Source organism: Prinia subflava, chromosome Z (assembly GCF_021018805.1).
Source record: "Prinia subflava isolate CZ2003 ecotype Zambia chromosome Z, Cam_Psub_1.2, whole genome shotgun sequence".
In the NCBI taxonomy this organism is placed as follows: domain Eukaryota; kingdom Metazoa; phylum Chordata; class Aves; order Passeriformes; family Cisticolidae; genus Prinia; species Prinia subflava.
The window spans coordinates 51255860-51277433 of NC_086283.1; the positions used below are offsets into that span (position 1 = coordinate 51255860).

At 39.2% G+C, this 21574-nt stretch overlaps 1 protein-coding gene across 2 annotated transcripts in view; it reads right to left on the reverse strand.

Moving 5' to 3' along the window:
- The window catches only part of FANCC (FA complementation group C), a 108134-nt gene that overhangs the window by 16807 nt on the left and 69753 nt on the right, over window positions 1-21574 (reverse strand). For both annotated transcript variants that reach the window (XM_063423374.1, XM_063423375.1), the window contains exons 5-9: window positions 18076-18195; window positions 17241-17305; window positions 14465-14629; window positions 11355-11511; window positions 1128-1180 (exon numbers count right to left, since the gene is read on the reverse strand). In XM_063423374.1, coding sequence (XP_063279444.1) covers window positions 1128-1180; window positions 11355-11511; window positions 14465-14629; window positions 17241-17305; window positions 18076-18195 — 560 coding nt within the window. The remainder of the gene's footprint in view (window positions 1-1127; window positions 1181-11354; window positions 11512-14464; window positions 14630-17240; window positions 17306-18075; window positions 18196-21574) is intronic.

The following is a 21574-nucleotide window of genomic DNA, read 5'->3' on the forward strand; positions in this document are numbered from 1 at the left end:
TCATGTGGTTTTTTTAGAAAATATTTTATATAACATGACCTTAAATAAGGCAAGAGGCTTGGACAAATTTTGTCTCCCTGTACCATCACAATATACAGCCTCCAGCCTAAGCCATCAGTACACATCTGCTGAAGCCACAACAATTTTTGCATGTATCTAGCTTTGGGAAAGTGACTAATCTCAGCTCTTCAGAAAATGCTACCTGTGTGCAGACAGGGGGCCACAGCAACAAAGGACTGCCGGAGGAGGGGCTCCGAAGTGTCTCCACTCTCACAATGCAGTGGTCTGCAGTTTCTACAGTTTCTACGCCCCCTCTTCTGTCAGTGCCTGCACAAACCTAAACAGGCGCACAGACACACAAATGCCCCCAAACACATCTACCTTGGGCATGTTTTATTACATTCCTAAGAAGGGAAATACTTGATGAGCAAAGGATGTCAGACACTAAATACATTGTTACTGTACTGGAATTGTTAATACTGATAACCCTGGCAGTAGATCAACTTAAAATTTCTAAGTCAAGTGCAAACAAGAGAAAAGCCACTGAAAACTGAGTATCAAGGATTTGAAGTCTCCACATGGTAACCAATATATTGGTCACTTCAAAATAATTTTAATGCATTCAAACTCAAACTCATTATTAACAGGTGGATCAATAATTTAAGGCCATTAGGAGAACATCTAACATAAATCCTGAAAAGAACAAACAAAATGTGAAAGAGGCTACACTGGTAAGTGCAAAAGCTTTTGCTAAATGCTACTATCATGCTGACATGGGCCAAGCCGTTTCAGCCTTTTTAATTTTCACCTCAAAATTGTACTTCAACCACAAATCTCTACTGAAGTACAAAATAAATTACAAATTTTAAAGGCTAAAATACAATGTAGTCAATTGTACCAATGATTACTATAATGTAACTTTTATTTAAAAGTTCATAAGATTTTTAACATTTTTCATTATTTGCAGTGTACTACACAGAAAGAGACTTTAAAGCATATAGGCAAAGAAAAAGGTATCCTGAAATTATAATATGTTGTAGGTTATAATATTGTTTCTGCTCTTGAAGAACACCTCATTGTTTAAATAGGTCGTTTAAAGCTCTTCCCAAAGTAATTTCAAAACTTACTTGAAAATTTCATTTACAATTCTGAAAATAGCAGGATGGCTTGCTGCTTGTGGCTGTTGATAAACAAATGAAAGAAAATTAGGTATTAATAAGAAACAACTCACACAACTGTCATTGCATAATTTACAGCTTAACTCATGGATGTTATTACATAGCCATTATTAAACTGTAACTCTAAGATTAATTCTCACTAAACCCTCAGATTTTCTCAGGATTAGAATTCTTAGGAGTCTCCACAGCGAGACCAAGCAGGCTTAACAGCTGATAAATGCAAACACCTGGAATCCCAAACTGTTTATGGCAACAATCACTACAAATACTAAAGGTGGCAGACAGAAAGAACAGGTTGTTGCATGCAATTGCTAGAGGCTAGACACAATGAGTAGATTTTCAAAAAGCTTTTTTTTCGTCTTGCAGACAAGCCTTTCTGGATGTGCTCTGAGACTCTTGCTACATCTTCAAAATTAAATTCCAGAAATTAAGTTGATTTTATCACCATTGTCTTTAATAGTTTTGCATGCCTTTTTGTCCAAGATGTTTTTTCACAGTATTATCTCCTTTTGTGAACTTCAGAGTTGCTGGTTCATGCTAAATATCTCAGTGCATCCAAGTGTTTTTTTAAACTAGTGAAGCCTTTTACCATGCTACCACACAAAAGACTGTTTTGAGGAAGTTGTTGTATTAAACACACATCAATAAACACACCGCTTTTTAATTCCATATTCTTAGGCTTTTATAGAACAACAAGAAAAAATGCACTTCTTATGCATTCCCCAAAGTACTAAGTTCAAGCTGAAAACCAAACACTCAGTGCCTGAAGATTTAGTAAGAATGTAGTTCTTGAAAAGCCTAGAGTAAAGCATGTTTAATAAAATGCATTCTATAAACTTTAGGAAGCACAGCATTTATAAAATGGCATTTATTAGTACAGCTTAAAGTGCATAACGCACTACTGAAAACTTGTATTCATTTGTTTCAAGCTAAAAAACACCAAGTAGAAAATTAATACTGTAATAATATGTATTATGTTTATAAAAGAAAGTTATAATACTGATTATAATAATAGTAAAAGCAATTAAAATAATATTTTTTTAATTATACACAGGGAGAACGTTGCTTAATACGATCCGCACGTGATAACACTACAAAACACACAACCCTAGCTAAAAGCTGTCAGGGAGAGCTCCTCCTCTCCCTCCGCTGCCGCTGCCATGCTGTAGGAAGGGGGCGGCCCCTGCTCCCGCCGTTCTTCCCCGTTTTCCCTGCGCCGCGGAACGCGCGCCCCCTCCTGCCCCGGGCCGCGAACCTGCAGCCGGAACGACCCCGGCATGACACTGACACCAGGCACGGGCCTCTCCTTGCTTTGGGGGGCTTTGTTTTGGTTTGGGGTTTGGTTTTTGGTTTGTTTTGGGGGGGGCTGTTTGTTTTGGTTTGTTGTTTGTGCGTGGACAGATTGGAGTGCATCTCCAGAGCTGCCTTCCGGACCCAACCATTGTGCGGTTCTGGAGAGCAGTGGGAAGTGAGAGTCTGTTTTCAGCCCTAGGGGCTAAAGGGCTGATTCGGAAATTCCTGCCCTGTCTTTCAGACACTCTACCCACCTTTGCGGGCACACTTCCATGATGGTGAACCCACACGCTGGTGCTTAAGACAGGCTGGATACAAACCACACAGAGTCCACCCAGCACATCATCTCACAGACCAAGATCAAATCCTAATTCTTCTGAACAAGTCCAAAACAAATGTGCTGCACATTCACAACAATGAAAAACTCCCCACTTCATGCTGGCAGATGGCAGCAAGCTAACATCACTCACCTCAAAAAATCATAGTTAAGAGGCCCTAGGATTTTATCTAAACTACTTAAATCAATACGAATCTCATCACTGGTAGTCAAAAGGCAAAAAAAACAATAAACAAACCCAAGCCCAAACCCTACTGTTACCTATTCTCACAAGATTTTGATCAATGGACAGTGTGGAACTAATTTGCAAGCATTTTGAGCTTTGTGATAGTGCAAAAGTCTGTCCTGCAATTTGAAGACACCTGTTGTGTAGCAGTACATGAGCAGGTAGCACAATTCTGCTACTGCCAGCAGCAGTTCTGGAATTCGGGAGGGATTATAATTTTTAGGAGAGATTTTCATAAAATTTTCTTCTTGTTGACCATATCTCCTTTTATTTTCAAAATAAAAAGACATTTTACATTTCAATAATCCTGTCCACAACTATTCAATGCTTTTCACAGAACTCATACCCTATGTATTGTTTAATCACTTCTAAAACATGCAAAATACAGACAGCACAATACACAATAAACAAAAAGATTCAAACACAGAGAATTGGAGCTGCATGTGTGGTATTATGATAGAAAAAATATGCTTTTAACATTATGTTTTCCAGACACAAGTCTTAAAAAGCGATACTACTTATGTATCTGTATTATTAGAAAGCAGAATCTGAAACAACTCATTTATGACACAAAGCCAGAACTGAATTAAAAAATAATAATAAAAAAATCTGTATCTACAATAAGCAAGTAAATAGGGGGAAAAAAGGGAATAATCTTTTATTCTGCCCTTTACAGAGCATCCTGTGATGTGAATAATCTCCATTTTATTCACATCACAGAATGCTCTGTAATAGCCACAAGTAAGAATAAAAATGGGGAAGTAAATATGACCAAGGTCATACGTATTTGAGGTGGTAACTCTTGATTTCCAGACTCACATGCAATTAATTGGACACAACACTTCTAGAAGTTAGGCACATCTAACATTAGGAAACTACTACAGTGCTGTATTTCAAATGTTGTCTGTATCTTCCAACTGTGTATTTGTATTTCTGAATTTTATATTTACCAGTTTAAAACAGGAAATGCCATTTTTAAAATGAAATGCCAAACATGGTTTTATTTTGAAAAATACATTTCTTTTTAAAGCACAAGTATATTTTTACAGAAGTTTTAGAAGTGCCTGAATCTATCAACATGAAGGGAAATTTTCTCTATCCTTCCTCTTCCTCATTAAAGCCTCTTTCACCGGCTCTGTGTGCTGGGAGTATTTTGACTGTAGAGCTCAGGGGGCAGTGGGGATAAGGCTGAGAGCCTGTGGGTGACAGTCACAGGGACGGCCAACAGGGCAGAGATCCTGCTGGGAGTTTGTTACAGACCACCCAGCCAGGATGAAATGAAATATTCTGTCAGTGGATGTTTCATGGTCATTAGCCCTGGTGATCACAGTGGAACTATACAAGAGCTAGTTCTTGTGGGAGACTTAAACTTGCCAGATAACTGCTGGCAACCCAGCACAGTGGAGAGGAGACAGTCTGGGAGGTTCCTGCAGTGTGTGGAAGGCAACTCCCAGACACAGCTGGGGGGAGCCTACCAGGGCATGCCCTGCCAGACCTGCTGCTCACAAACAGAGAAGGGCTGTGGGAGATGTGGTGGTCAGGGGCCATCCTGGGCACAGTGACCATAGAATGATAGAGTTTCCCTATTGTGGGATTGCATTTTATGGAAATGGTTTGCTCTGGCTCACCCTTGGAAAATGTATGGTTTATCCCAAGTCTGTACCCTCCCTGCAGTATCGTGTATCTGTAACCTCATTGGCTGGAGAATGTTACCGCGCCCCTTTGAACCTCTGTGATAAGAATGCTAAGGCAGAAGGCTCTGCCCCTTCTTGCCCCTCTTCCCCTGGAGGCGTCCGGACGCTCCTCTCTCCTCTCCCCCCCTTCCCCCTCCCCCCTTCCCCTCTCCCTCAGTGAATAAACCCTCACCTCATCAGCACTCCACCGGCGTCTGAAGTCTCCTTGCCTGCCAGCACGGGAACACCACGACCCCATAAAGACCCCGGGGGTCTCCGGGGGGCACTCCCCGGGGACCCCCCATAAATTTAAACAACAACAGATGACGCACCAACGTCGGGCAACAGCATCAGCGACCCTGAGACCAGATGGACCATGGTAACTCCGTCTCGGTGCCGTCTCCGGTGGAGCGGCCGTTCTGGGCCATCGCAGCCCGGGGCGGCCCCTCCCCCACCGCGCAGAGACCTCGTGAGCCACCACGCGGCCATCCCACCACCGCCGACCAGCCCGGCGCGGGCCCGGGTCCCGGCCCCTTGGGGCCCCGGCCCGCCTCGGCGCTGCGCGGGCTGCGCAGCCCCGCCGGGCGGCGCAGTGTGGGTGGCACGGCTCCGCCACGGCGGGGCTCTGGCGTGAGCCCCGGCGCGGCGGGACCGCTGCAGCGGCGCGTGGCTGCGGCGCGGCCCCAGCCCGCCTCGGCTCGGCGGCGCGGGCTGCACGGCAGCGGCGTGGCACCCCCCGGCCCGGCACGGCCCCGGCGGCGGAGCGGCCCCGGCCCGGTGCGGCCGCGGCGCGGGGCAGTCCCGGAGCGAGCCAACACGTGGTCCCGGCCCCGCCGCAGCGCGCGCGGGCCCCAGCACCGGGAGAAGCCGCGCGGACAAGCAGCCCTAGACAGCAGCGAAAAGAACTCAGCCAGACGGCCATCAGAGAAGGAAAAAGCAGTCTTCAGTTGTGCCCAAGCCCCGCACCTTCCAAAACTCGGTTTTGTAAATTGTGTAACCTCCTTCCTTACCCTTACCCCCTCCTCCCCTCGCTGCTCCTTCTCCCTAACCCCCTTTCCCTTAACAAACCCCCGAGAGTTAACCCCTTCCTGCTAAACCCAGCACGGCACAGCTAACACCACGTGCTGCGCTGTGACCGCATGGCCACCATGGCCACGTGCTTTCAGTCCCATCTTCTGCTTTCCAAGTCCCACAAGGTAAACACTAAGAAACCAAACCCCAAAGCTAAAGTGAATTTGTAATACCAGTTTTGCAGCCTTGTATAATTGTTAATGCTACTTTGATTCCCTTTCCCTGTTTTTCTGCCCCTGTCCCTTGCTGTTCTGGCCAAACAGCAGGGTGTCCCAAACCCCTCCATTTCCTTCCCATCCCCATGAAGTAGTTTTACAATTATGCCTTTCTAGTTTTGTGTGTGTAAATATTGCAGATTCCCCTGTTTTCTGTTTTAGAAAGCAGAGGCCTTTTCAGGTCACAAGTGTAGATCCAAGGGAAGCAGTTTTTGAATTGTCTTCTTGTAAGGCGCGATTCAGTAGTGTAGACTATTGAATCTGTAACGCTTTTGGGTTTATGCTGTCCTCAGTTAGTTCTGAGGGTGATTGATAACCTAAATTGGTGTCTGAGAAAGTATTTGACGGTTTTTGTAGTTTTTTTCTTTTGTTTTTCTTTTGATGACCTAAAACTGGGGGTCTTTTGTTAGGTCTCTGACAGTTCTGGTGCAAGTATGGACGAAAAAAATCCCCAGTGGGTACATATGGACGAATGTAAACAATTGCATGCAGAGTGTAGGTCCTTTCGGTTGAACCAGTTGGAAAGTGAAAGGAGTGATTTGGCTCAGATCCGTGGGTGAGAATCTGAGGCCGTGTGTGGAGCCCGGGGAACTCCACGTGTTTTCCTGTCCCTGGAATGGGAGCATAGTCAGCGCCACAGCCTAAGCTGGGGGCTGTGGTGGTCTGAAAAGCCAGTTGGAAAAGACTAGACACTATTAGGCCAGTCACGCTGGAAAGGCTCAAACAAATTTGTTAACTTGTTTCAAATCTTGCAATATAAACTCACATAACCTGTCTACTGCAATTACAAGGTCAGATCAACTGTTCACCATATAACATAATCCTTACTGCAATTGTATTTGGTTTCATGCTGCAAAACTGTAATTACTGTTTCATTTTTTAAATTGTTAATTGTCATATGTCATATTTCTCTTCTCACATTTTAAAGAAAAAAAGGGTGACTTGTGGGATTGCATTTTATGGAAATGGTTTGCTCTGGCTCACCCCTGGAAAATGTATGGTTTATCCCAAGTCTGTACCCTCCCTGCAGTATCCTGTATCTGTAACCTCATTGGCTGGAGAATGTTACCGCGCCCCTTTGAACCTCTGTGATAAGAATGCTAAGGCAGAAGGCTCTGCCCCTTCTTGCCCCTCTTCCCCTGGAGGCGTCCGGACGCTCCTCTCTCCTCTCCCCCCCTTCCCCCTCCCCCCTCCCCTTTCCCTCTCCCTCAATGAATAAACCCTCACCTCATCAGCACCCCACCGGCGTCTGAAGTCTCCTTGCCTGCCAGCACGGGAACACCACGACCCCATAAAGACCCCGGGGGTCTCCGGGGGGCACTCCCCGGGGACCCTCCATAAATTTAAACAACAACACCTATTATTGGTGAAGTAAGGAAAGGGATTGACAGAACCTCTGCCTTGGACTTCCAGAGCGCAGACTTTGGCCTGTCAGGACACAGGTTCAGAGAGTGTCTCAGGAAACTGTCCTTAAAAACAAAGGGGTTCAGGAAGGCTGGACATGCTTTAAGAAGAAAACTTTAAAGGCACAAGAGCAGGCCATCTGCATGTGCCAATAGATGAGCTGGCAGAGAAGACAAATGCCCTGGCTGAGCAGGGAGCTTTCACAGGAACTTAGGGAAAAAAGGAGAGCTTATGACCTTTGGAAGAAGGAGAAGGCAACTCAGGAAGTCATTAGGTCATACAGAGGGAAAACTGGAAAGGCAAAACCTCAAATAGAACTCAATCTGGTCATTGCTGTGAAAGATTATAGTAAGTGTTTCTATAAATACATTAACTACAAAAGGAGTGCCAAGAAAAATCTCCATCCTTTACTGGACACGGATGGGAACAGAGTCACCAAGGATGAGGAAAAGGCTGGGATACTTAATGACTTCCTTACCATAACCTTTAACAGAAAGGTTTCCTGTTATCCTCAGGAAAAGCCAGCCCCCCAGTCAGGTAGAGAGGGATGGGGAGCAGGATAGACCCCCTGCAACCCAGGAGGAAGTTGTTAGTGACCTGCTGTGCCACTTAGGATTCCAAGTCTGTGGTGTCAGATGGGATCCACCAAGGGCACTGAAGGAGCTGGCAGAAGTGCTCATTAAGCTGCTCTCCATCATTTATCATCAGTCCTGCCTAACTGAGGTCTCAGGTGTCTAAGGTTGGCCAGTGTGACACCCACCTACAAGAATGATGGAAGGGAGGATCCAGGGAACTACAGGTCTGTCAGCCTCACCCCAGTGCCAGGGAATGTTATGGAACAGATTATCTTAAATGCCATCACACTGCCCATACAGGACAACCAGGGGATCAGGCCCAGGCAGCAGGGGTTTAGGAAAGGCTGCCTGACCAACCTAATTGCTTTTTATGACCAGGTGACCAACCTATTGGGTGAGAGAAAGATTGTGGATATTGTCTACCTGAACTTTAGCAAAGCACTTCATTGCAAGGACACTGAGGGGCTGAAGTGAGTCCAGAGAAGGGCAATGGAGCTGGTGAAGGTCTGGAGAGTCCTGTGAAGAATGGCTGTGGGTGCTGGGGGTGTTTAGCCTGCAGAAAAGGAGGCTCAGGGGTGACCTTATCACTCTCTACAACTGCCTGAAAGGAGCATGTAGCCAGGTGGGGCTCAACCTCTCTTCCCAGGCAACCAGTGAGTGATAGGACAAGAGGAGAGAGTGTCAACCTGTGTGTACATCAGGAAGAATTTTGTCAATGAAGCGGTGGTTAAACATTGGAACAGGCTGCCCAGAGAAGTGTTGGAGTCACTATCCCTGAAAGTGTTCAAAAAAACAGTTGGATGTAGTACTTAGAGTCATGATTACTAGTTGACATGGTGGCTTTTGGTCAAAGGTTGGACTCAATGATCCTGGAGATCTTTTCCAACCCTAATGATTTTACAATTCTATGCTGACAAGGTGGAAAACAAAATGCAGCAAGAACAGATGATTTATAAAGAAGAAGCCAACAAATTTTATGTCCTCTCAACCTACTGCACTTTTCTTGCAATGTACCTTTGAAACAAATAAAACTTTTTGGAAAGCCATCTCAAAACCAAACAGAAACTATAAATGACACAAATTCAATCACATCTCTTTTTACCTATACAGGATTTAAAAATCTCTGTATATACATATCTATCATTCCAGGTAAAGCATAAAATACTAGTATGTGCATTTACTGTATGTTTAGTTGTTAATGCACACATGCAAACCCTAAAGTTACTTCAGAAAGGAAGACATCCCCTCACCCACTCAATTCCAAAGAAGCTAAGAGACCATCACTGATGGTCACTTTACTTGTTTTTATTACTTCTGAGTAACTACAGAATTTCCAATATCAATTTCAGTTTAGCCACAAACTCACAAACATAATAGCATGCCATATAAACATAAGTTAGTGGACCATCACACAACAATTACTCTTGGAATTAAAATGTATGAGCTGTAAATACCAAGTTTCTTTTGAAGAGAAGCAGAGTGGCTTATAACTATCTGACTATCTTAGAGCTCTATGAGGTTTATGTACAGTATGATTACTGTATCAAGATAAATTGATAAACAGTTTATCTTGATTTAGATGAATTACCCTGATAATGCAATTATGAAAGAGCTTATTGAAATTTTCCTCTTATAATGTATAACTATAATGAAATCACTAACATAGTTCTAACTATTAGTCCTCTAAAGGTTTTCTTTGAAGTAGGAAAGTAGAAATCTAGTTTTGCCTCATGATTCTGCTATTACTAGATCCATAAGGTAAGCAGAGCTTACATCCTAAAACACCATGATCCAACTGCCAAAAAATGCACATCCACATTCCTAATAATTATTTAAACATCCTTAAGGTAGGCTAAATTAATATACTGTTGCATTCAAAGTGCTGACTAATTTAATGTCACACAAGTATCTTTAAAGTACTAGATAAATGTTGTACAAAATATCATTATGCATCTAGAACACAATTTCCAGATCGCGTTATTTTCCTTCTATAATGCCTCTCTGAAGTTTCTCATCCTGTTGTTTTTACCTGTTATGCCATCTCCCATTTATGCACCCTCCCTCTTATAAATGCCTATCAATCATCAGTATCCAGCTGCCTACTACTCTCTTCTTTATGGCTCCATTCATTCCATTCTTTGTCCACAGGATGTCCTCTCTAAACCAGCTTTCAAAGCTGCTACACTGGTATTGTCAGTCTGTGAATATCTTATTTTGAAAGCACAAAGTCTTCGGAGCAAGTAAAGACAACCTAAGTGTGCTAGCACAGTAATGTTCCATTCTTTTCAGAGATCAGGATGTGAAGAAAACTGAAGTATGAACATTTTAAATACATAACAAAAAACAACACTTGAAACAAGTATTTGGCTTATTTTTATATATTGATAACTTAGATTTAGATATTGGTTTTTTCCTCAGCTGGTACTTGGTGTAGTACCAGATACTATATACAATTCACAATATATGTGATATAGAAGAATTAGGCATAGACCCTCTATATAGCCTTGTTTGCTGCAATATCTAAATCCCCAGAAGGCATATGAAGACCAGCTGACACCAAGCCATTTATGAGATTTACAAGTATTGTAATAGATCCCTAAAAGAAGAGGTTCAATTAGAAAGGAAGAGTATTTTAAGGTAGCATTCCTTTTTCCTGACTAGAATACATACTCTGTAAGCAGTTTCATAGGCTGAAAATAAAATACCATATGCCATTTGTTAGTACTGTAATTTTATGGAACATATAATTTGAGTGCATAGCACACATGCTATTTCACACTGCAATTAACAATTAAATTTACATTTAGCGCTGCAAACTAGCTCATTATTTTGGAAAAAGTACTCTGCCAGGTTTTCTCTTAGGGAAGATTTTTTTGTGCTCTGCATAATACAGCGTTTGAAAACAAATTTAATTACAGTTTAGCAAATGTTTTGCCTTAAGAATTTTTTTCAGATTTGCAAACAAAACCAAGTAACTAAGCAGTCCATAATAAAATAATCTACAAGAGATTCCAATTGTTCAGACTGGTGAACTCCAAGGGCACAGAGACTGAAGTAAAAAACAGATTCATATCCTTCATGGCCAGAGTTTATAATTTTTTAAGACAGAGGAAGGTACTCAGCACCATCACTACTGGGATCCTCATTTCTTTACCCATTCTTCATCACTGGATAAAATCTTTTTTTCTTTTCTACCAATTCAGTGGGAAAAACTAGAAAATTAGTGATGTTCGTAAAGCTCAAGATTTGGCCTGCATTAACAAGTCGTACATTCCACAGTGGCCATTTATGCTGACGTATGTTTCCATGCTGACATTACTTTAAAACTGTCCCTCCTGAAGCATGAACGAGCAGTATCAAATGTACTACATGTTGCACATACCAGCAATGAGTCTTTTATGACACGAGCCACTTCTTCCAGTGAATTCAACTGAATGGAAAACAACTGGTCTAAAAGATGCAAGGTAGCTTTTTCAAGGCTTGGTAAGTGACGAAGCCAAAGGCTGAAGACAGCTGATTCAGGAAGGGAGATCTTCTTCCTGGTTTAGAAAGGAAAATGCTGTTTTACCTGAGTAACTAGATGGAAGACAAAAAAAAGTACTTTTATTTTTAACATATTGAGGAAAAAGGAGGCACAAAAACCAGCCTGAAGCAAGAGAGAGAAAATCTTGTTTAGAGAGTAGCCTGTTCAACAGCATATCATAATAGCAAAGAATGACAGGAAATCACCATCATCTACATATGCAACTTCACCACTTGTGTTTAAAATCAAGAAATTTGGTCATGATGGATCTCATCAAATGGAAACAGAAGGTTTATGTCCAGAGTTCCCTTCCTTTCTTGAGAATGGTCCTGTCCCTGGACCTTGCACTCTCTCAGACCCGGACTAGTTCCTGCAGGCAGCTACTGACAGATGAGCAGGAAGGTCCTGCATAATATTTCTGCTATATAACCAAAGCATAACCTATTATTTGCAGAGAAATAAGGAAAAACTCCAAAACCAACAACAACAAAAAGGGAAAAAGAAAAAAAAAAAGAAAAAAAAAATTAGTTAGAGGTAGCTAAGTCTTCAGGCCACCACTGACCAGAGCTATTTAACAGACAAATAGTTAAGAAGACAAGCTATCTCTTCACCTAAACACTTCAGCTATTGGTGTTATATCACTACAAAAGAAAAGGAATAGTGTAGACCAGCATGAATCAAAATATACTAAACTAGCCACCCAAGCAGACATATCACAGCACAAACATCCTAGAATATTTTTGTAGCTGTTGTGATAGTTGCAAATTTAAAGGTTCAAACCATAACAATACATAAATAACAATAAATACTTGCCTTGGTCTTAAATCAAGTTAAGATTTAAAACCCTAAAATTAAGCTGGAGAGTACATGCAAACTCAAGCTACTGATAAAAGAGAAAAATACCAGCAAAAAGAATACTAAACCCATTTTAGGATCTATTTTCGATGTATTTATTTTGCCATACGTTCATTTAATTATCAGCTCTCAGAATTCTGAATTTCATTTAAAAGCCTGTTTTCTTTTCACTCAATATTATGTAGTGATCTTAAAGTGTACATGTGGAGACAAGGAATACTTTGAAGTATTCAGAATTTCCAAACTGTAAAGCAATGCTTAATTTTTTAAAAAACGTTACTATTAAAGCACATACGCACATCAGAGTAAATCAAGAATGACAAAAGATTAGCTGATTTTGCCACTACCAACTTTCTTGTTGTTTTTGTGGTAGCATGGTCAATATTACAGATATCATGGCAAGAAAAGAAAGCTAATAAGCTTACACAGAGGTGCTGCAACTCTAAGATACAAAAAACATACAGGAAGTTAATTGTAGTGATTATACTCCCACCGCTGAGCTTGCAGATGGTCCCACCAGGACAATTTTAATTTCTTTGCAGCCTTGCAAGTGCCCTATTTTCTGGGGCAGGTTTCACCCATGCTCAGAAAGAATACATGTTCAGAACACAACAGAGTTAGAAAAACAGAAGTCAGTTGTCAGAGCAGGGAAAAAGGTAAAATACATTAAGACCACCTGAGTTCAGTGACAGTCCTGGAATAGATCATGCAAAGCAGGCGTGAGCCTGTATCTGCTCTCAGGGTAACCATGCACTTTCGTTGAGGACCCTGCAGGAGTCACTTAGTCAAAAATATCATGTGAAAATTTCAATTTCATGTGAAATCTGGTATTTTTGTTCACTGTGATAAGTAAGTAGCTCAACAAGAAAAAAAGACATTTATTTCAGTGAGAAGAACCTCTTATGACCATCCAAAGAATGGCATTACTCACAACATGGAGCGTCAGAAATCTGTCATGATGGACTGCCCACCAACTTACTTATATGAGAACAAACCACCTGTACAGAACCTGTGAACCTGCTCTCAGACTCTTGCAAACTTGTGGAACACAAACAGTCAGAAGCCACTAAAGATGGACAAGTGAAAGAATGAAAGACAGCTCTGTCTTCCTGGGCACATCTTTCACTACAGACCTCCACATTCACATTCGGTTTTCATTCCTTTTCCTCAGCTTCTAGTAATATGCATGGATTAGTTATTTTACTTTTCCATTAATTATCTATTTTTGTCTGGAAGCATCAATGGATCACCACAAAAATCTTCACTGGAACATCTCGGAAATTGTCATGAGTACAGAGGAAGCAATTAAAACTTGATTAAAAAATGAGAGAAATGGTAATTGACGTAAAGTATTCACAAGGGACATTTTCTAGTAAAAAAAAAAATTCTTTATAATACAGCCCTTCAGTTACAACTTGAATAAAGCAGTTCTCAAGCAAAAGCAGGCTGCGCTTCCCCTGACATCTTCCCTTTCCTAGCATAGCCAACTTTGCTGATGTTCAGTTTCACTCGGTTTTCATCCACAGACTGATTTTATCAGAACAGTGGGCTTAGTGATAGCAAAACAAGCAAAGCTGTATTTCACAAATAGCTCCTGTCTCAGACTCATTAAAACTAATCTGCTGAAAACCAGGAGAATTTAAAATCTGGAGAACAAATTTCACAAAAAATAAATACCCAACAAACCCCAAATGGATTATGAAAACACCTAACATAAAGATCTATCCTACACACAAAAGAATTAAAATGGCTCCCAAAATGTCATGTTAAGAATGATAATACGCTTACATGACACATAAATGACACTTCTATGAAAAATTATCACAATTTCCACAAAATTTCTAAAATCTCTTAAAGGCTTAAACCTCCTTTTTATGGAATAGGTGAGACAAAGTCCTAATCAATATTTAAAGCTGTTATGCCACAGTTTGTCTATCAGCAATGTAAAATTCTACTTTGGCACACAGCCTCAGCTCTGCTACTCAGCTGCAAGGGAAATACTTCACTAGAGAAGTATACAGTGCATTCAGCATACAAACCTAGAAAACAGACATTGAATTGAATTGATAGTCTTTATGAAAAAATAAAACAGTAATACAAACCCTGCTACTTACTTTAAAAAGGCCTCATTCACAGCCTCTAGAAACTCTGAACTGAGAATTTCTTTTGATGAACCTCCATGGTAAAGAAGGAGAGTTTCCAGCAATGGAGTTAGATCAGGCAAAGTAATGAGAGGCACACAGAAAATGGACACAGCATTCACACGACTGGCTGAAGTGCTGAGGGAAAAAATAAACACAGTTCTTATTCCAGAAAAATCATAAATTCTAAACTGTTAAGCTAAAAAAAGGACATTAATTAATTACAGAAGATTAAATGTAAGACCTGCATACCTAACTGATGGAAAATTATTTACTAGAATGACTGTTGACATATCATTCCATATGGTGTCCAAAATGTTAAGAAGCCAGATAAAATTTTGGTATTTAAGTGCTCAAAGAAAACCATGTGAGGGGTACCAAAATGATTCAGAATTAAACCCAGTTGTGTTGGCTCCATCACCACATCCTTCCAAGCAGACACTTCTCTGCCTTTCCCAGGGTCAGTTAAGGAAGACTAGAGATTCATAGCTCCCATGTAAGTTTCCCGGAGCCTCAGAAGAGAAAATCTAGCTGCTTCTCAAGCCTGCTGTTGCTCTTTTAACCTCTCTTTTGTCTTAACACAAAGAATTTATGTATCTTGCTGTCTTCAAGTGCTCAGCTGGAAATTTTTTGTCTTACAGATCTACAACTGAAGGAATATGTGGCACCTTTGGATCTTAATATACAAACCACTTGATGGATCTTCTCACTAAAACTACCTGTTGCAAATGATTAAAGACAGTGGAATCTGGAACATAAAGAAAATACAGAAACTTTGGAACTTTAGGAGAATTAAAACGGCAGAGACTAGATTTACAAAAACAAATCACAACTTTTCCAGAGAATATATGTTATTTCTAGCAGATGAAACTGTACCATTGACAGAAAGACACTTATAAAGACCAAGAACTATGAAATAGTGAATTCTAAAAGATTAAAATATTGTCCTGTATTGTTTGTAAAAGGCTTCCCTGAGTTCATGTAAATTTCTCCTGATTCACTAAAAGTGCATTCTCTGAAAGAATCTGAAAGCATTTTCTTTGAGGAGTCACCAATACTACTCCTGAGGACCTGAGATGGGAATTAACAGGCTGCTCAGCAGTATGGACATGAGGTATCAATCATTATCATTTAAACAGAGAGAGAAATAAAACATGGTGCATTTTCAAAGATGCACATTTCTGAGTAATAAGCTGATTAAATATATGTTTAAGGTTTCTTATACTGAAATAATTAAAATGCACTTTTGTCACAAGTGCTTTTGTAGGAATGGTAGTTATTGGGATGATCTCATGCAGCAGTATTTTCCAGGATACACAGACCTGAAACTCTAAATCAGTTCCCTTTGCAAAATTGTGTTTCTAATTCCTTATTCACGATTAGCAAAATTTAGCAGATTTACTCTTACTTAACTTCAGAAGAAAAACCCTGTAAAGGCAATTTTTTCTACATCATCTTCAAAATATGTTCTTGGAAAATAGCGCACAACACACTCCACTTTGTACAATGAATGTGCAGAGATATTACCATCTGAATTTTTTAAATATCACTTAATTGAGAAACGAGAAAATGTACACTTCTAAAAGCTAACGACTTTTGTCTCTGGAATTTGAATAAACATCCATATAATAATCTCTACACTCAAAAATCAACCTAAACTCAAAGTTCTCCCTTTCTCCCAGCAGAAATGAGGTATTTCTCTTCCCAACAGTCTCAACCAGCTTTTCAGCTAAGTCTGTTTCACACAACTTCTAAAATGTGGGTGTTTATTTCCTACCTGAAAAAAAACTTTGTGATACTTGTCATTAACTGAGTCCATAGTTTTAGTACTAAAACAAATTCAGCTCATTTAATCTTCCTTACCAAATATGTAGGTACAAAGAGGAAGGGGAGAAGAACAGCCAAGTTTTTGGCTCATGATACAGAAAAAATATTTCAATCAGCCTCTTCTTTCCTGTAACTTTACAAGCTATGTAGAATAGGTCATAAAATTCTTTTATTCATAACATCCCTTTTGGCTCAGAAGGGCAACAGAATGTGCACAGGCATTTCCTTTCATTCAGTTCAGTAACTATGAATTATTTTGATTTTAATATTTAAATACTTTTATTTACTTATTAGACATTTTACTATTTAATAATAACAATAATTTCATTTAGTTTATTACATAACACTATTCGTGTAATTATTTTGTCACTAATAATTTAATTATGGATAAGTATTGCTTATTTATATCTATTATTCTATTATTAATAATTTAAACGAATAAACTGAATAAACTTAAAACAGAAGACACAATTTGAATTCATAGTCTACATTAAAAAATCCTGGTTTTTCTTTTGTTTTTTTAGCTGCAATTCACTTAATTTACATGCAATCAATAGGCTCTACTGACATTCAAATGAAATAATTTACTACCGACAAAAGACTATGATCTGCGTTCCAAGGTCAGTAGAAGAGCACACATCAGACAGCAAAAAGGCATGATCATGTGAAAAATAGTGACAACAGCACCATCAGGCAAATGATCTCTGAAGGTCCCTTCCAACCATTGTGTGACTCCTGGGTTAAATACAAATTCTTATTTGAAACCAAACTTACCAAGCTTGTCCACACCTTAAATTATCTAACATATGTATCCAAAACTTTTCAGCTGAAGCCCAAGTTGCCCAAGACTGTAAAATAATCCTCACTGAACTGTAATGACCCAAACCAAAACATACCAAAATTATGTTCAGATAACACCTACCTCTCCTGAATATTAAGTCCATTGAACTGGTTTTCTCTGAGTTCTGTTATTAATGAAACGACCATCTGTTAAATAAAATAAATAAAACAAACTACGTTACATTTACCGCCAATAAGCAGATATTAGTTGCATGGTTCTGTGTGCCTGATGCACTGTAAAGGTTAATAACTTCCTCTGTCAATCTATTTTGATTTTTTAACCATTGATGTCAAATAAAAGCTCTCCAAATTACTGAACAAACTGTACTGCAAAATGTTATTTTAACACGTTGTACATTTTAAAACAAAAAATATATTAATTTTAGCTCTGCTTTCCCAAGAGTTAAGGCATAACTTTCAGAAGAGCATTACTAATAATTTTCACATGCTTTGTATAATTCAAGTCAATTTACTATGAAATATTATTTCCACTGTTTTTATACATCTTAAGTATAAAAATGATTTTAGGTAAGACTTAGGGCTCATCTTCCATTTTAAATGCCGCAGATATAGTAAAAAAATGGAGAAGTTACATTCTAGTACATAAAATAATAAATATAATTTTAACTTTGTGGGGGAAAATAATGATAGAATAGGGTGTTTCTTTTGTTATAGCATGACAGCAATGGGAATTTTCTTTTTATGACTATCTATTACAGTGTAATCTAATAAAAAAATCTCATTTATCCAGATATCTCCCACTTCATTTTTTCCCTTAAAAGGTTGTAAAAGTAACTGAGGTAAGAAAAGATAAACAAAGTTCAGTTCATGTTCCTTATCACAATGACAGCTCCATGTATGTGCTTATAAACTGGTGATGTATTACTAACAAAATCTCAGTTACACAAAATACTTACATTTTTCACCAAGTGACAATAATAATCTGCTGACGTGTAGCCCAGAGCTGATATGAATGTACTGGTTTCTGCTTCATTACTTTCCCACTTAGAAGAACAAAGGAGATGGCACAGCAAACTCTGAGAAATCAACAGAATGGCAATAAAGTACCAAGCTACCACAAACTGTGTAAAGGGATAGGACAGCTATTGAACTCTATCTGGGTAAGGTGCTTTGACCAGCCAAGGACATTTTACATCATTGATATGAAGAGTAGACAGCTCCCAGCAACCATAAGGAAGATGTTGCAGCTGCTACAATCAAATGTGGTTCATACACGACACATGATTTCAGCAGCTGTCCAATAGCAATGGAGGCCATTCACATCAAACCACAGACCTTTGCTAGGTTTCAGTTCTCTGGGAGACGTTTCAATCATCTACAGTCTCAATCAGTACCATGACTAAGAGGGGAAAGTGTGAAAATAGCATCTACTTTTCCATATCACTTTTTCAAGATGCTCTGAGATTCAGGGTCTGGTCTCATCCTGTAATTTGCTTCATTTCCTCATTATTTTCAGAAGGTGATGATAAAAATCTTACCTTGACATTTACTTCTCTATCGATTTCACCATGAAACACTTTACATCTCATTAAAACTTTTTAAATACATCCTATGATAATCTAAGCAATCCTTTGATGATAGATTTTAAGTCAGATTGATTCTGCTTCTGCAGGCATGTACAGGGGACTCCGAGCATAGTGCTCATGCTTTCCTAGTTCTTCAGCACTACGCTACAGCTCTGCTGTTATTTGGACAGATCTTACACCCCAGCACCTTCACTAGCAAATGCATTATGAAAACCAAAGCTGCAAAATCTTGAGCAGGTTTTTGCATCCTGGTGTCACAACTGAGCTGAGATAGTTCTATGTTGATTATCAAACTAACCACTCTGCATCTTTTACAGCTTTCATTTCCTCCTGCTCTTGACTGCTACGTGCTGACATAACAAGTTAAGTTCCCCTTCCAGGGTTCATTTCAGGGCTTTATGTATCACTGACTAAAATTTAAACTTTATATAGCACTAAGTATATAAAATTCTTTGTAACAGAAGGTCAGGATTAGTATAAACTGAAAAAGGTCTTTGTTTAAAAATCATATGATTAAAGGAAAGTTCGGATGAAACCTCTGTGACTTCCATGGGTTTAGGATGCTTCATTCTGTGCATTCTTATTAATAAAAAGAGGAACCTGATGAAAGATTTTTGAGACAAAATAAAAAATAGATATCTCATTAATTCATTTTCTCCTTTCAGAATCTCAAGTATTTATACATGCTTTTGTTGAACGGCCCTAAGCAACTGCTTCAGAAGTCCTGGAATTAGAAATATTCAATCCATGTGTTCCATGTTCAATTGATGTGAGAGAGAAGAAACAGCAGAACACCAGAGGTCTAAGAAAATTCACTGTTATCAAAATAAGTATCAAGCATTTGGAATACCTTATTTATGGTACTTCAGGATTCTTTTACTACCTTGAAGAGTTATGTTAAATGCCTAAATATTCTTTTCCTTCATTGTACAACTTTTTGCCTAGATAGGTCTCAACAGGAGCAACGGCTGTTCTATTGCCATCCAGAGAAATCCCAAAAACCAAAGAGGAGGAAAAATACTCTGGGCAAAACAGTTTCAAAGTAGTAAGTTACATTCAATTTTTTCATTCTTAAGAAAAAGACAAAAAAGAGCAGATTTTAAAAATGTATAAGCATCTAAATGTATCAAAAGTGAAAGCTAAAATCTACTGAACTCTTAACAGGCCTTTATCAATTTATTAATAAAAAATAATAACCCTTATATATTTTTATTGTCTTTTGCAACTATTAATGAAGTTAATTTTTTTTTCAAGGATACCTATGAAATAGGAGAGTTTGCCTAGTAGAATAAGATAAGAGACCAAACTGCAAGTCTAAAGCAAAATAAAGGAGACGTTGCAACACTAAAACCTGGGATGCCACTTTCACTAGAGGTAAGGAGGGGCCTTGAAAAGTACAAAGTCTGTTATATTGCTTTGTGAAAGACTTACAAAAAGCTTGACCAGTGACAATAAACACAAAAATCTTCGAAAAGGATTTGACAAGATGACAACAAATACAACAAATACAAACAAACACAAGCTGACAACATAGGAACAAATGACAGCTAAATGAGGGAGTGGCTTAAAACCCCATATATCCATGTGTCACTACAAAATCTATTATCTAGAGACCTCTTCTGTAACCGGAATTATCCTAAGGGTAAAGTTGATTGAACACTCTCTTTGTCAAGAGTACTTTCGAAATTACTTTACCCCCTACCCTTGTGGAACAGCCAGTGTTAACCAAGCAATAGAAGAAAAGAGAAAACAAAATGACTATACATCATCAGACTCTGCATATGTCCTGCAACAGTTTCCTGCACTAGTTTTTGGCTTGGTATTGTTTTGGGATTTTGCTTGCTTATTAACTTGCTTGGGATTTTTTGTTGTTTCATTTTCATTTTACTAGATCCATGCAAGGAATTTGCAGATTTTTTTTTTCTTGAAATGCACAAAATCTCCGAACAGCCAGAAGGGGGCAAGGGAAACACAGGCAAGGAGATACTGTAGTCAAGATGAAAGGAGCTATTAGGTGTTTATATAAGATAAATAAGTATTAAAGACAGAAAACATTTAAAATTCAGCTCTATGTCTTATGTACTTCATTTTACTGACAGTGTTGTAGTGGAAAGCCTGAGACATCCCTACATGCAACAAAGATATCAATAAGTTAAAGCATCTTTCTTTTTCTGTTTAAAAGCTTATTCTTCTAGAACACATACAGAAAGTTCTCCTCTCTAGAAAAAAGTATTTACTTACATAATTCTGGGTTTAAGCTATTCTATATTAGCAGAAAGCTGTCTGGAAGAAAAATTAATACTGTTGCTTCACTCATACTTGACGAATGAGTTGTTAGGATAAGGACTATTTAATGTCTTCATCAACGAGATGGGATTGAGTGGGACAGCAGGATCGAGTGCACCCCCAGCTAGTTTGCAGATGACACCAAGATACATGGTGCAGTTGATTCTCTGTGGGAAGGGATGCCATCCAGAGGTAGGAGGGACAGGCTTGTGTGAACCTCACAAAGTTCAACAGGGCCAAGTGAAATGTTCAGCACCTCGACTGGGGTGATCTCCAGTATCAGTTATCGGGGATCAGTGGATTGAGAGCAGCCCTGCAGAGAAGGGCTTGGGAATATTTGAAATTACACAAAGTACCATAGAAAAATGGAAAACATTTTGATATTATATATATATATATATAAAAATTATTTTCTCACATATATAGGAATATTCTCACATACACATACAAATATTTTAACCTAGGTTCCAATATTACATTATGAATCCTCCCCCAAAGCATTTTGGAAAATAAAAAAACATGACATATTACAAAGCCACAGTATCAATCAGTTACTTGATACTGATGACTTCTAAGGAATCAT